At 41.4% G+C, this 14,675-nt stretch overlaps 3 protein-coding genes across 4 annotated transcripts in view; 1 reads left to right on the top strand and 2 right to left on the bottom strand.

Moving 5' to 3' along the window:
* GLO1 (glyoxalase I) overlaps nucleotides 1-14,675 on the top strand; it is a 453,994-nt gene that overhangs the window by 128,705 nt on the left and 310,614 nt on the right. The gene's annotated exons all lie outside the window — the stretch shown is intronic.
* DNAH8 (dynein axonemal heavy chain 8) overlaps nucleotides 1-14,675 on the bottom strand; it is a 314,177-nt gene that overhangs the window by 37,947 nt on the left and 261,555 nt on the right. For both annotated transcript variants that reach the window (XM_050787538.1, XM_050787537.1), the window contains exons 86-88: nucleotides 11,284-11,400; nucleotides 9,447-9,548; nucleotides 3,603-3,763 (exon numbers count right to left, since the gene is read on the bottom strand). In XM_050787538.1, the coding sequence (XP_050643495.1) occupies nucleotides 3,603-3,763; nucleotides 9,447-9,548; nucleotides 11,284-11,400 (380 nt within the window). The remainder of the gene's footprint in view (nucleotides 1-3,602; nucleotides 3,764-9,446; nucleotides 9,549-11,283; nucleotides 11,401-14,675) is intronic.
* The window catches only part of DAAM2 (dishevelled associated activator of morphogenesis 2), a 979,794-nt gene that overhangs the window by 906,504 nt on the left and 58,615 nt on the right, over nucleotides 1-14,675 (bottom strand). The window lies entirely within an intron of this gene.

Below are 14,675 nucleotides of genomic sequence, written 5' to 3'. Positions count from 1 at the left end.
CAAAAAATAATGGGGAAGATATCTATGACCTGATATGAAGTGATTTACAGGATACATTGTTAAGTGAAAAAAGTAAGACACAATACAATAGATATAGCATGGCAACTTTGTATAAGAAAGAAAGGGTAATAACAATATGTATGTATGTACCTGCACATGCAAAAAGAAACACAGGGAAGATAAACCAGAAACTGTGTTTGGTTACCCATAAAATAAGAGGGAAATGGGTTGAAAGGGTCTGAGACTTCTCTAAGAACAACTTACTGTCAAGTTGTAACTTTTGAACCATGTTCATATTTTACATATTCAAAACAATAGCATATGTGGGGGGAAACCCTTAAATGTAATACAAACAGAAACAAATAAACATAACTATACATCAATTGATAGCATAACCACACAGAAAAAAATCATTAATCCAAGTGACTTTTGAACACAATACTCTGTATACTTAGTGGAATATACCCTAAGGACAAAAAGAACTGCAAAGAAATCTTGACCTCTACTGAAAAGGTTTGTTGCTGGTAGTGGTACTGGCAAAGTAATTGCAAGTAAATGAATACACATATTGAAGTTGCTGGGAACCAGAGTTTTTACAGTGGGAGAAAGGAGATATCAACGTGGGATAGGGGAAGACAAAGAACAATCCTCAGGTATACAATTGGAATTAGAGTTATTTGTATTAACTCATGATGTTTTAAAACATACATGCTTCCTAGCTCTATCCACTGAGAGGGCATAAAAGCACAGACACACAGAGAAATATATGTGATTATATACAGATATAGCTGTAGATATATAAACATACAGAGATACAAATATAGAAGGAGAAAAAGCAAATAGATCAAAACATTAACAATTGCTGGATCTCGATGGAACGTATGAATGTTTACTGTATGGCAACTTTTCTAAGAGTTTGTAATCATCCCAAATAAAAAGTCAAGGGAAAAATAGTTTGTCTTTGTCTCCAATCGCTTTTACATTTGAGTTGTACTTCTCTGGACCTTTTCTAGCCCTGGTTCATCTTTCTTGAGAGCTGGTGAGTGAAACAGGCTGTGGTGAACAAGGCCTAGGCACACCATCACCTGGCTGAGGGTGAGATGGTTTCATCTTGTTAGAATCCTGTGGATTATCCAGGAACCCGCTCTCATGACTCCCCAGTCTCTTGTCAAGGATGGAATTAAAGTTCAGAGCTCTCATATGAGAACATTTTCAGTCACAAATTGGCAAGTGCATTAAGACTTATCAGTGGTTTCTCTGCCCACTCACGTGAACTTGTAGGATCTTTCTATGGAATCTCCTCATTGATCACATCTTTCACACTCTAGAAGAATTTAGCAGCACTGATCAGTCAACAAATACTTCCTGAGCACCAGGCACTGCTATAGCACAAGGGATGCAGCAGTGAAAACACAAAAGTTTCAGGTGTAGTGGAACTTACGGTTTCCTGGTGGTTGTTGGACAAGAACAAATCAGTAACTAAAGTGTAGAGTATGAGGCCGGGTGTGGTAGCTCACGCCTACAATCCCAACACTTTGGGAGGCCGAGATGGGCGGACTCACCTGAGGCTGGGAGTTCGAGACCAGCCTGACCAATATGGAGAAACCCTGTCTCTACTAAAAATATATAAAAATTAGCCAGGCGTGGTGGCGCATGCCTGTAATCCCAGCTACTTGGGAGGCTGAGGCAGGAGAATCGCTTGAATCTGGGAGGCAGAGGTTGTGGTGAGCCAAGATTGTGCCATTGCACTCCAGCCTGGGCAACAAGAGTGAAACGCCGTTTCCAAAAAAAAAAAAAAATGTGGAGTATGTCAGTGGGTGATACAAACTATAGAGAAGAGCAGGCCAGGCAGACAAGGTCTTGGGCAGGGCTTGTGGAGTGGGTTGCAATCTTTAAATAGCACGGCCAGAGTGGGCATCATTGAAAAGGCTACATCTAAGCAAAGACCGGAAGAGGTAAAAGGGTGATCCACTGTGATATCTAAGAGCAGGGAGGTTCCTGGAAGTGCAAGTGTCCTGTGGCAGGTGCTGTCTGGCCTGTCTGAGTAACAGGAAGCTGTCTGGCCTGAGTAACAGGAGCTGAGTGGGCACAAAGGTGGGAGAGGACTGAAAGGGCCAGGGTGGGGAGGTAGAGGGCAGTGGCACTATGTGGCTTTGTAGGTCATCTGTATATAGGTCACTGTCGGTCTTTGACCTTGACACAGAGTGTCAGGGGAACCTTGGGAGGATTCTGAGCGGAGGGTTGACATGGTCTGACTCACATTTTTAAAGTCTCAGCTAAAGCAAAACAACTTTCCTATGCTCCCTCTTTCATAAAATGTAAGAGTTGATTGTCAACCCGATCCCTGAGGAATCCTTTTTATTTCTTCACTTCTTTCCCATCCCCAAATAACTTATGAAAGCCTCCTTAAATAACAGCAAGAGCTGTCACCAGCGAGTCTTTGTGGTTCCATTATGGGGGTGGAACGGAGCATTGGCATTTGTAGGTATTTTCAATCATGTCCCCATCTTTGAAGATGAAAAGCAGCCTGGGCGAGATGAGAGGATATGGAGAAGGTGGAATCAATGCGGGTGTAAAGAGGCCAAAAGTGCATCCTCATACAGGGAGCTAGGAGGCGGAGTCAGAGGTGGGAAGACAAGGAAATTGGCAGCAAACTGGGACTCCTGGGACATCTAGCAAGGCCAGGGAAATGTCCATGTCCAAACCCAGAGAATTATTAAAATCACAACAGTATGCCAGGGACTAGGAGAGAGGAATGCCCCACTCTTAGGGCATTCTCAGCTTAGAATCTGTCAGAGGAGTCCTGGTTTCTCCCATTTCCTGAAACCATTTTCCTGAATGTAAACCTTGTGGCTTTTCATCAGGGGGCCACAGAGGGCATGCGGTCCATTCCAAAGGATTCCGGTTCTGCTGCTTGTGTTTAGTAGGGAACTCTAAAGACAGAAGGGATGACACCTCATCCCAAGGAGCTTGGGACTGGGGAGCATTTCTTCCCTAGTTAATGAGTGGAGCAGGGACCTCATGCAGAGCTAAGCCCCTCCATTCTTTCCTTCTGGGGCTGTGCATCTGTGTCGGGTGCTCAAGTGCTCACTGCACTGCACCCACCACAGGCAGAGCATGACAAAAGGATGCAGATGAGCAAGTTAGGGGTGGGGGGCCCTGAGAGAGAGGACCAGGCAGAAATATGATTCTTCACCCTCCCATCTGTTCTCGCCTGGCTTTTTAGATTCTATTTATGAGCATTATATTCTTAATGAATTTTTGAAGAAAGAGATGAGGAGCTGGCAGACCACTCTCCTGTCGGTGGAGAACACCGCTACCACTAACACCAACTGGTTTTATGACATGACAGAGGAGAAATAATCAATGCATAAATTAGAACTTAACATTGTCATAAACACTGGAGCATCAGGATTTAGTGAGAGGAGGGCAGGCCAAGATATGACAAAGTTGTAATTGGGAGACAGGAAGCGACACTATTTTTCAAAGTAAAATAAAAAAAGGGGGAAAGGAGAGAGATTAGGAGAGAAAATGAAATGCACCGTCTTTGCCAGGCTGAGTTACAAATGACCCCTTCAGATTAAAAAATGCCAGCGACTTACGTGATATCAGCATTAGGGTGAAGCCCAAAGACTTCAGGGTTATCTAAGGATGGCAGTGACTGGATGTATTCAAAATACTGGTCTAAGGTTTTGCACACAGGGATTTTATATCCAGTATAAAAGCAGAATGACGGTTCAAACATCTTCTCACTGAACCAGACCTGTATGTGAGAGAAAACAAAAGAAATAAAATTGATGAGCATCTAAATGAAAACTGCTACAAGAAAGGAGAGAGGGGCCACCTTATTTCCATTTTAATAGAGTTTTTAATACTGATTTTGAGAGTGTCTTAACAATACTACTGATAGAATAATTAGCGCATATATGGAGAAAAGAGAGAGGCCAGAACACAATTTGACCTGGCCTCCGTTTAACACCAAAGAGGATATTCACTAAGAGTAAGGACCAGAGAGCAACTCTATAAACCCATTCTCTAATTGAGTCATTTGACAACTCTCAATTCCACTTTAGCAGTAGGAACATACTGCAAAGTCTGTGAGGCCATACCCCCACACGCAAGAGAGTATCTGGGCATTTTCATCACCCCACTTCTCCCCAAAGTGGGGCTCATACCAGGAGGATGTCCTTATGCGCAGTTTCACTCACACAGCACTGAGCCCCAGCACACGGCCAGGAGGGCTCCATGCAAACTCTCCCCTCCCACCTTGCGCTGAAGAGCTTCATTTGCTAATTATGTCCCTGTACACAAGAAGTCAATGTATTCAGCTGCCTTGCTGTTTGCCTTAAGACAACCTTTCTTATTCCATATGAATTATCTTTAACAAAACAGTGAGAGAACAAATACGTGGTTAGTGTGAATAGACTTATTCTCAGAAAGGAAAAAAAAAATGATGCTAAATGCCTACGAACCAGATGTGAGGCAATGACTTACGTCTCCCAGAGCAATTTTCCCAGTGGGGAAGGAAATAATGGGAAGACAGGAAGAGTGGAAATGCAGGCACGACATCTGAATTACTCAGAGCACTTGACAGGAAAGAGGGACGGTGCCTTACTCTGGTTGGTAACAGGTTCACTAGTACCTTCCCTCCATCTCCTTCCTCCAGCTCTTTTTAGATCCAGTGATTGCTCTGAAATACCCTGTGTACTGATTCTGTCTCTGTTTTATCCTATTCAACTCCTATGCATGAGCAGGCTGAGTTTAGAACCAGAACACAATGAAAGAGAAGAGACACACAGTCCTTTCTTTCAAGGAGCTTGTGACCCAGTGGAGGGATGAGCCAATTACTTAATAACCACAATACAAAGTGCACTAAGGCAAGAGTCAGAAGGAAATAAAAATAAGCAAAGTACTAAGGAGGTTTAAAGCAGGAACAAGAACATCCAGGTGAATGTCAGCTGAGGTATTCTCAAGGAGGTGATTTTTGGAGATAAGCCTTGAAGGAGAGGATTTTGACAGGAGAACTTGGAATGGGGAGGTCACATAAGCAAAGGTATAGAACAACTGATGCAAAAATGAGAAGCAGGTTAAGGGAATAATGGAATATAGGGTGAACACAATGTAGTCATAAGAGATAGGACAGGAAGGGTGAGGTGAGGTCTACCATGGATGACTGTTGATGTCAGGGTGAGGACTGGTGATTAATTTAAGAAATGGAGAGTAGTTGAAAGTTATTAAAGAGAACAGTGTTATGAGCATGGTCATTACTTAGAAATATTAGATTTTTCACAATGCAGATGACTTAAATTGCAGGAAGACACCCTAAGGGGGCAAAGGCCATGGATCCTCAGCACACAGATAACAAATGACCACACCAAATTCTGTGTTGCCAGATGACGTGTATGTGTAAGAGCAAAATGAAGTTTCTTCCTGTTTTCCCAGCACTTTATACACACACAAATAGCTGAGTTTCACCAAATTTGGAGGCTATTTTGGGGCAAAGTCAAAATATGAAATAAGAAATCTACACGGAGCTACTATGTGAGCAGTCATCCCCCACAAACACCCAATACAGTTCTGCAATTGGTTTTAGCAGAGAGACTCTGTAAGACGCTGAGAACAGAGAAAACAAGGTTCAAAGAAAAGCCTGAGATTGAAAGTCAGAGGGACAGGGGATGCCATATGCAGGCATGAGTTTACAGTGGAACTGCTTCTCCCATGGGCAACTCTGGATGACACGGTTGGGGTATAGTGGAGGCAGTGCAGGCAGGTAGCTAGCTGGTCAGAAGGCAAGCCTGGGGCTGAGGATGAGATCAAACAGGTGAAGGCAGGGTGTGGGGGCTGTGGGGCTTTTGTGCAGCCTTTCTCAAGAGGGTTGCTGCTCCCAGGTTTGTGTGGTAAGCTCATGCCCTTAGGGTCGGAGACCCAAACTCATATCTGGTTATTGATGACCATCTGCAACAGGTCTAAGCTAGACAGAAATGAATGAGGGAAAGCAACAAGACAGGAGGTTGGAGAGGATGTAGGGCAAAGAGAAGATTCAGTAGGATAAGGAAGTGGGGTGTCCAACAGTCAGAGAATTGAAGCCACTGAAGGCTATGCTACTCTTAGGGAAGTCCTGAGAGAGGGGGAGGGAATGAGCCCACAGAAGTTACTCAGGGGCAAATGAATGGGAAAATAGTAGGATGAACTTTTGACTTCAGGCACTAATTGCTGAGAATGGAGTCCAGAGAAACCAGAATCAGATGATAGAAGGGAGTAACATAACTCAGGTGAGGAGGAGCTGCTGTTACTTGGGAACAGCCAATCAACTGGGGCCTGGATACGGAACCCTGTGCTTTTAGATCAGGAAGTCTGCACAACCAAGGCCCAGAGGACAGAGAATCTTGGGTTTCTAGGAGAGGGTTGAGGTCAGCTGACTAGTCCTCTATGGCCCGAAATGCCAAATGTCAGGGTACAGGGAAGAAGTAGAAGAGAAAGATAGGAAGGAGCGGGGTCAGAGAGGGGAATGCCCCGCTTGAGTTCTTGAAGGTGGAGCAGGCTTCCTCCCCCTCCCTGTGTTCCTGGCTCAGACATCTCCCTGGAGGCTCTGGACCAACACAGCAGCTTTCCGTTGTCACTATCTACGTGCTGAAGAATTCCAGATCCTTATCTCCATGCCTGAGCTCCACCATGACCTCTGGATCTGTACATCCAGGTGCCTTGTTCACCAGCATTCAGGCATTTGTTCTTTTATTCAACAAATATTTACTGAGCACTTCTATGTGTTGGGCTCTGTTTCCGGTGCTCAGACTTTGGCACTGATGTAATAAGACAAAGTCCTGCCCTCATGGCAGTTACAGTCTTAGACAACTTGATTAGGATGTCTAATAGACATCTCAAATGTTATATGATCAAAACTGAACTCTTAATTTCCAGCCCCAGACAATACAACTCATTCCTGCTGCAGTCCTTCCTCTTCTCTGTAAATAGCCCCATTCTGTGTCCAGTGACTTAAGTCAAAACTAGGGGTGACCCTCACTCCCCTCTTCTTTCACCTATGCACTTGATCCCATCAGCATTCTGCTGGTACTCTTGGTGAATTATATTCTGACGCTAACCACATCTTAGTCTCCACTGCTAAAACTCCAACTTTAGGTACTTTTACAATTATTCTAACAAAGTATACTTACTATGACATCTTTTTTTTCTCCTTTGAATCTCAAATACAGAGGTGAGTTTCTCACACTCCTGAGTTTATTATTTTTATGAATCTAGGCCCCTTTTATTTTAATTTTTCCCCATTCTGTCCAGATATCCACTCACTGTCTCCTTTTCCCTCTGAGGGCATCTGTTTAAGTATACTTGATATATATGTCCTAGAACATGTATTTATCCTTGTGAGCTATGCACATATTCCTTTGTAGATCTCGCTTTATTTTTTTTTAAAGCTCTGCACTCAACACTATTTGTAAGACCTATGCATGATTATCATATAGATCATTGCTTCCAAATGCTACACTGTATGCCGCCATAGGCCTCTACAACAGGTAACTTAACTATTTCCCCATGATGGATGCCTAAGTTGCCTTCAACTTCCCACTACCACCAACAATGTTATGAATAATCTCTTTGGTACATTCTGAGAATTTCTCTGGGACATTCTGGTTCAGAAGGTAGTCGTATCACACACTTGATATGACTATGACCACCAGGTTGCACCCCACAAGGGTGAGCAATAGTATGCCATGGTGCTCACCCACCACATCTTATCTATTCTCTTAGGAGTCTTGGGTTTTTGTAGCAGATGCTGTGATGTGCCATCCGATCCTCATTCAGGAGCAGGTACTCACTCCCCCCACTGTCTGGAGTGTTGACTACTGTGAGCTCACAGCATTGCCCCTCCCCAGGAACTGCCCTAGCAGGAGGGAGCTGCCTCAGCCAAGGTCATGTCTTGGAGGAAGGCTGGGGAGGAGGCACTTGAATGCAAATCTCCACCTCTGTTTCCAGGAAAAGCAATCTATGATGCTTGCCTTCAGCTCCAAACACAGTGCTGCCATGAATATGTTTCTACGTGTCCATTTGTGGACTCTCTCTAGAAATGTTCTGGGATATATTTACCTGAGATACCTAATTTCATAAGTATTACTGGACTGCTTTCCAGGAGGTCTATGTCCATTTGACCTCCCAGCAGCAGGGCTCCTCCCTCCGCACATCCTCACCAACACTTACTATTTTTCACAGTTCTCCATATGTAGCTTCAAGAAAAACTTACTAAAACATGTAAAGGTTAAAAATCCATTTTCTAGTCAACCCCCAGCTTATCAAAATACTCCCAAAGCTTGTGCTTTGTTGCTGAGGCTTTAATTTTGTCAAGAGAAAAGAATCATTTAAGTAGAGAATTACCAGTATAGGTCCCAATATAAAGAATTTAATAACCATAAAAGACATCTGGGTTTTTTTTTTCCACTTAGGTGTTGTATATTACATCCCTAAAATGTAAAAAATTTTAAGAAGAGTTTGAGTCTGGTAGGTGTTATTTATTATATTCATCCCTGATGTGAAAGCCACAATTGCTAAGAAATAATTTTCTCTAGAAAATATTTATCAGCATGGTACATGTGGATTTTATTTGGCATGGAGAAAAAGGGAACACTTCCTCAATTTCCAATTGTCCATCCTAATGGAAGAGATGAGAAAACTCAAATTATGATTAATCCCCCAATCACTTATTTTGGGGCTTGAAATCACCATGAGACTTCTCACTCAGAGGAAGAGGCACAGAAACGAGGCACAGTGTTTCCCTCACAAGTCAGATGCCCAGGAATGGGGAATATGGAGGAGGGGCGGTGGGGGAGAGGACCTGGGCACAAGCAGTTTCATCTGTATGGAAAAGGAGTTACAGACCAATGAGAACTGACCACTGCTCTGCTCCGCACCACAAGCAGATTGTTGGTTGGTTTTTGTCTTTGTTTTTTTGAGACGGAGTCAGGTTTTTGTTTTTTGTTTTTTTGAGACAGAGTCTCACTCTGTCACCAGGCTGGAATGCAGTGGTGAGATCCCAGTTCACTGCAATCTCCGCCTCCCAGGTTCAAGTGATTCTTCTGCCTCAGCCTCCCAAGTAGCTGGGACTACAGGAACTCGCCACCACGCCCACCTACTTTTTGTATTTTTAGTAGAGACGGGGTTTCACCATATTGGCCAGGCTGGTCTAGAACTCCTGACCTGGTGATCCGCCCGCCTCAGCCTCCCAAAGTGCTGGGATTACAGGCGTGAGCCACCGCGCCTGGCCCAATTGCTGGTTGTTTTGTGTGTGTGTGTGCATGTGTGTGCATGCGTTTGTTTCTTGGCTAATTCTTTGCAGCAGCTCTGCTGTATGCTTAAGTTTGGTAGACCTATTACAAACAAAAAAATTGGAAAATATAGTGAAATGTGTCTCCAAACTTTATTTGTCTACGTTGACTTACTCTGGCAAAGCAATTAAGTAGACGTTTGTCAAAGTCATCTGTCACTCTGCCTCCATATTGTACTTCTCCGATCATGTACCGAACCGTATTCCATGATACACCCTTTATTAAAAGTAAAAAAGGATTATTCATTGCCAACCCAAACACATCATTATAAACATTTCAGGTCTTTCCCTAGAGGAAAGGTCTGGAAAAGGAAGCACTCACTAGACTCGCATTTAAAATTATTCATAGTCTTATACTAATAACTCTTTCACTATTACATGGCTGGAACCACTACAGTTTGTTCACCAAGAAAAATTCTACAATACTAAACACTGGTAAGTATACTGCACGTATATTATTTAAAATAGGGGAAAAAGACTATTTTTCACTCTGGGGATATAATTACCTATAATACTCATAGTAGTAATGCCAAGCTGTTACAGAGGAGCAAAGTGGTGTTTAGTGAAGAAAGGAGGAAAATCAAGTAATCATCACTTTAACACGCTTTCTTAGTAATATATTTTCTGGAATTATGAGAACAACAAGAAAATTATTTATCCACAAGATTTTTTCTCAGTGCAATCCTCTGCCATCCTCTGCATTTCATTCTGTGTGCTAAAACTACATCAAAATATTTATTCATTTCTAGAGCAATTTTATACTAGGAATATATTGCAATTTAGCAGTTTTTTTAAACCCTTGATATATTTGGGTTAGGAGAAATAAAGATATTTGCTTTTTGTTTACTTTTTCTTGGTTAAAATTTTATTTTTCAGCTTGGTTGCCTTTCAAAGCAACTATTTTAAGGTAACTATTATTTGTATGTACCAAAATGATAAATGACCACAGAATATGAACACATAGAAAATAACTTTTCATCAGACTGCCAGACTTTTAATTTCATATCCCTTTGTCATTTCAAGGAAAAATTACGGTTTGGTTCTAGAGTAAAAACTCATCATGGCTTACCATCCCCATACTGAGGCTGCAGGATCTCTAATCACCTTGCCCTACTCTGGGAAGGAAGAGGGGGCCAGACTGTAGAGAGTCACAGTTAATGAGCCCTTATTATGAACTGTGTACTGTGCTTTCACAAATACTAACTCATTCCTTCCTCACAGAAACAATGGCCATTTTACAGATGAGGAAACAGGCTCCCAGGCTCATTGACTTGCCAAAGATTATAGAAAAAACAAATTTCCAACCCTTTATATGTGTGAAAGGACAACAGAGTTTACGTTCTTAGCTCTGTGACCTTGACGAAGTCTCTTAGTCTCTCTTGTCTGTTACCTCATCAGTAAAATGGGTAATAAATACATAAATAATAATGCCTTTGTTATTGATCTCACAGAGTTGTGAAGATAAAAATGAGATCCTACATACATGAGAACTTCGAAAACTGCAAAGTGTCATATGATGATGAATGACCATTACTAGAAAGTATTGTTATTCATAGGCATAAGCTGAGCAGTTAAGAAATGACTTAAGGTGGAAAAGAACTTTCACATGTGCTGGCAGATACCGTCTTCACTTCTGAAGAGGCAGGAGTAGGACCAGTGAGGAGAAGCTTGACCTAAGGCACACTTTCTCTTGAAGTGCACTGTGGCCCTTGAGTGCAACATGAGGAAAGATGCGGTATTTTGCCACACACTGAGTTAGTTAGCTTCCATGGTATGTGCGTGTTGGGAGCGGGGACAGGCTGCCCCAGCAAGTGCCTGATTAGAACAAGTCCCTTCAAAGGGGGCTCCATGGGGCTCAGCAAATTCACACCGTATCATAGACTTCAAATGACTGTAGAACCCTGATTTAAGAAGAGCAATAAAAACAGGAAAAAAGGCACAATTTCACTCACTTTTTTAATATCGCATTCATCAAGGTGATTCTGAATAAACTGAACACTGGCTGAAAAGTCAGCGGAATTGAATTCGTAGGGAATATTCCATCCTAAGGGGCCAAACTTTCGTCGCTCCTTAAAAACACCAAAGAAAAGTAAGTATTGCATGTACCTGAATCCATTTTTATTGCTATCAAAATACAGTAAAATTAGGGCTATATTATCAAAATCAATTGACATTAGTTTAAAAGAATAGTATATACAATTTTGGATATACAGTCATGTCGCTTAATGATGGGGTTACCTTCTGAGAAATGCATCATTAAGCAATTTCCTCATTATGCGAACATCTTCGAGGGTGCTTACACAAACCTAGATGGTACAGCCTATACACACCTAGGCTACATGAGGTAGCCTATTACTCTCAGGCTACAAACCTGTGCAGCATGTTACTGGACTGACTACTGCAGGCAACTATAACACAATGGTAGGTATTTGTGTATCTAGACATATCTAAACACAGAAAAGGTATAGTAAAAATACATTATACTCATACGGGACCACCACCATATATGCAATCCATGTTGACTGAAACATTATGTGGCATATAGCCATATTAGAAATATTACTTCATGGCTCTATAGCTAACTGGTTTATACAAACAAATCTCCAAAGATTTGTCAAGTTGGAGTTTTTGGGTTTTTTTTTTTTTTTTTTTTAAAGTCTAGGTCTCCACTGACAACTCAAAAAAATGCAGTAGGTGCTCAACAAATATCTGTTGAATGAACTGTTATTCTACATTGGACTTCCGAAAGTTTAAAATGTCAAATGCAAGGGTTTGAATTTTTTCCGTTGGATTACCTAAACCTCTCTCAAGAGCACTTAGATTCTGTGATGACTTCACTTGGCAATCTTGCCATTTCAAATTTTGAAAACTAAAACTTTCTGTTGTACACATGACGTGTCTGTCTTGAAACTTTCACGTGACCCTCATTTGTTTCCCTCTACTTAATCAAAGAGGGCCTAAGAGACTCCTGTGCAATAGTGGCTAACTGTTTACAATTGCCAAATCACCCGTAAATAATCAAACTGGACCCAGAGCAAATGATTCGATTGTTTTGATATTCCGGAGAGCATTTTAAAGGTATGGCAAGTATTAGACCTGATAGCTCCAAGAACTGATCATCCAACAAATCACATAGATGGTCCAGATGTTTCCAAGGCATCAGTTTTTCCTATCCCAATACATAATCAGTCTCTAAGGAAGGTCCAATGATTTATTAGATTAGTTCCTAGACCCTAATTCTAGTGCCTAAGGTAAGGACCCATGTGGAGAGTAGAATCCCTATACATCTATGGGAAGGTTTAATTCTACTCTTTTACCTCTAAGTATATACTAACTTTTCTTTTTCTTTTCTGCCTTCCCCAACTCAACACACACACACACACACACACGCACACACACTGCCATTTTCACAAGCCATTCCAATCCTTCTTGCTGCAGCTGTTCCATGCTTCAGATCCTGAACAATCCCACCATTTAAAAAAAATCTAAATAAATTTTTGCTTGGACAAGTTCATGAACAGGTCAGAGAAGAAATTCAGAAAATTCAAAGGTTTTAATTACTGAGTTTCAGGGTATGCTTTTAAAGTATTTAGTAAACCATTAAGATTAATTTGGGTCTAGATGTTCTGACCCTGGGAGATCAGATGAAGAGCAAAAATAATAATAATAATAATAATAGGAATAGCACTTAAAAACGTAAAGTACTACTGTTACCTCTAGACCTAAACTTCTTTAGTTAAGGTTGTCAGGCATTAGAGATTTGTGCTATGTGACACCCACTCCTATCCCTTAGCTAATCTGATCCAATGTAGAACGCCAGCCCAAAAATAACTGACCAGATTCCTTCTCCCAGGAATTTGAACTTAGGGTTTGTAATTGCTATCTGGGGCTTAGACTAGGAAAACTTGTAAACTCAGGAGCTGTGAGGAACCATCTTCCACCCTGTACTTAGAGAAGGTGAGGAGGAGCAGAGGCCACAGCCTTGAAGGGAGGAGAGACTGTGTGGTCCCAGCTGCAAGGGCGGAAGCCTTGGTCCCTAACACTGTTTCTCTTGACAGCTTCCTGCTTTCTAGTCCCAGCATTCATGTTGCCTTGGTTTTTGTTTTGTGGGTTTTTTTTTAGATGTTTCATATTGAAATATATGGTCCTATAACCAGATTTTGAGCCTTGACAGTGAAAAACACGTCTTCTATTTTTGTCTCCGCTTTTGCACCTTGGGGGAAAGACTCATGGTTGCCTAATAAACACTGATCAATTATTACCAGGGCAGAAGGAACCCTTCCTCTGTAAGAGGTCAATGCTGAGGCTGACCCAGGGTTTGGCATTTCTGAAGTGGGCCTCAGAAACATTGAGGTGAGCCTCTTCCAGATTATCCCAGGAGCAAGGGTGGGTTGAGAGGGTTACGGGATATTAACATGAAAATTCATACAGCTACCCTTTTAGTTTTTGGAATTTCCTCCATCTTGAGGACTTTGAAGAGAAGAATGCTAATGACTTATTAGTGAAATGTGGATGTTTTCCCATTTTTGAAAAAGAGAATCAGAATTTACACCATTAGTTTTACCTATGTGTTTGACTTAATTTTTAAATTTTAATGTTCAATTAGATGGATGGCCGAATGAAAAATAACTCCAATTACTAAAGCTGCTCAGATGGGCTCTATGGAAACACTCCTATTTATATGCACTGAGTAATTGCAATTTAGTTGTTCCTTAAAATGTGAGTTTTGAAAATTGCCCTAATGCTGAGATTTGCTTCACGTTTATATTTCTTACTACCAGTTTTCATCTAAAGCATTTACTTTTTAAGTTGGTTCACTAAAGTCATAAACTGATTAGCTCATCTTGGGAAAATAAAAAAGTCCCAAATCTTAGTGGGTGCCTTTTCTTTCACAAATGAAGTCATTTCATCTTCTTGCTATTTGTTTTTAATTACCTTGGAATACTATCAGGATAGACTCAAACAACTAGAACCTAAGAGCTCATTGGGAAGATCAAAGCAAGGGGTTTTGCGAGACTTATTTGGAATATTGAATTTCTTCAGTTTAATTAACATTTTTGAAACCATGGGATGAGTCCTATGCAATACAATAAAAAATATTAAAATGGATGCATTTTCAAGAAGTTTTAATCTGTTGCAAAAACAAGACTTAGAGACAAGAAAAAGAACAATGGGATAGTGAATATAATTAACTGTCAACATTTCACAGATGATAAGCCTGAAGGAGACGTTCAATCAGAGGCTTCTGGGAAGAATAAAACTGAAGCTGGTCTTTGCAAAGGGGAGAGAAGAGACTTTCAGGGTTGGCAAAGGCCGTGAGCAGAATTAGGAACACAAATCCCGT

Source organism: Macaca thibetana, chromosome 4 (assembly GCF_024542745.1).
Source record: "Macaca thibetana thibetana isolate TM-01 chromosome 4, ASM2454274v1, whole genome shotgun sequence".
Taxonomy (NCBI): Eukaryota; Metazoa; Chordata; class Mammalia; order Primates; family Cercopithecidae; genus Macaca; species Macaca thibetana.
The sequence above is the reverse complement of the archived record's forward strand: the minus strand, read 5'-3'. Positions and strand labels throughout refer to the sequence as shown.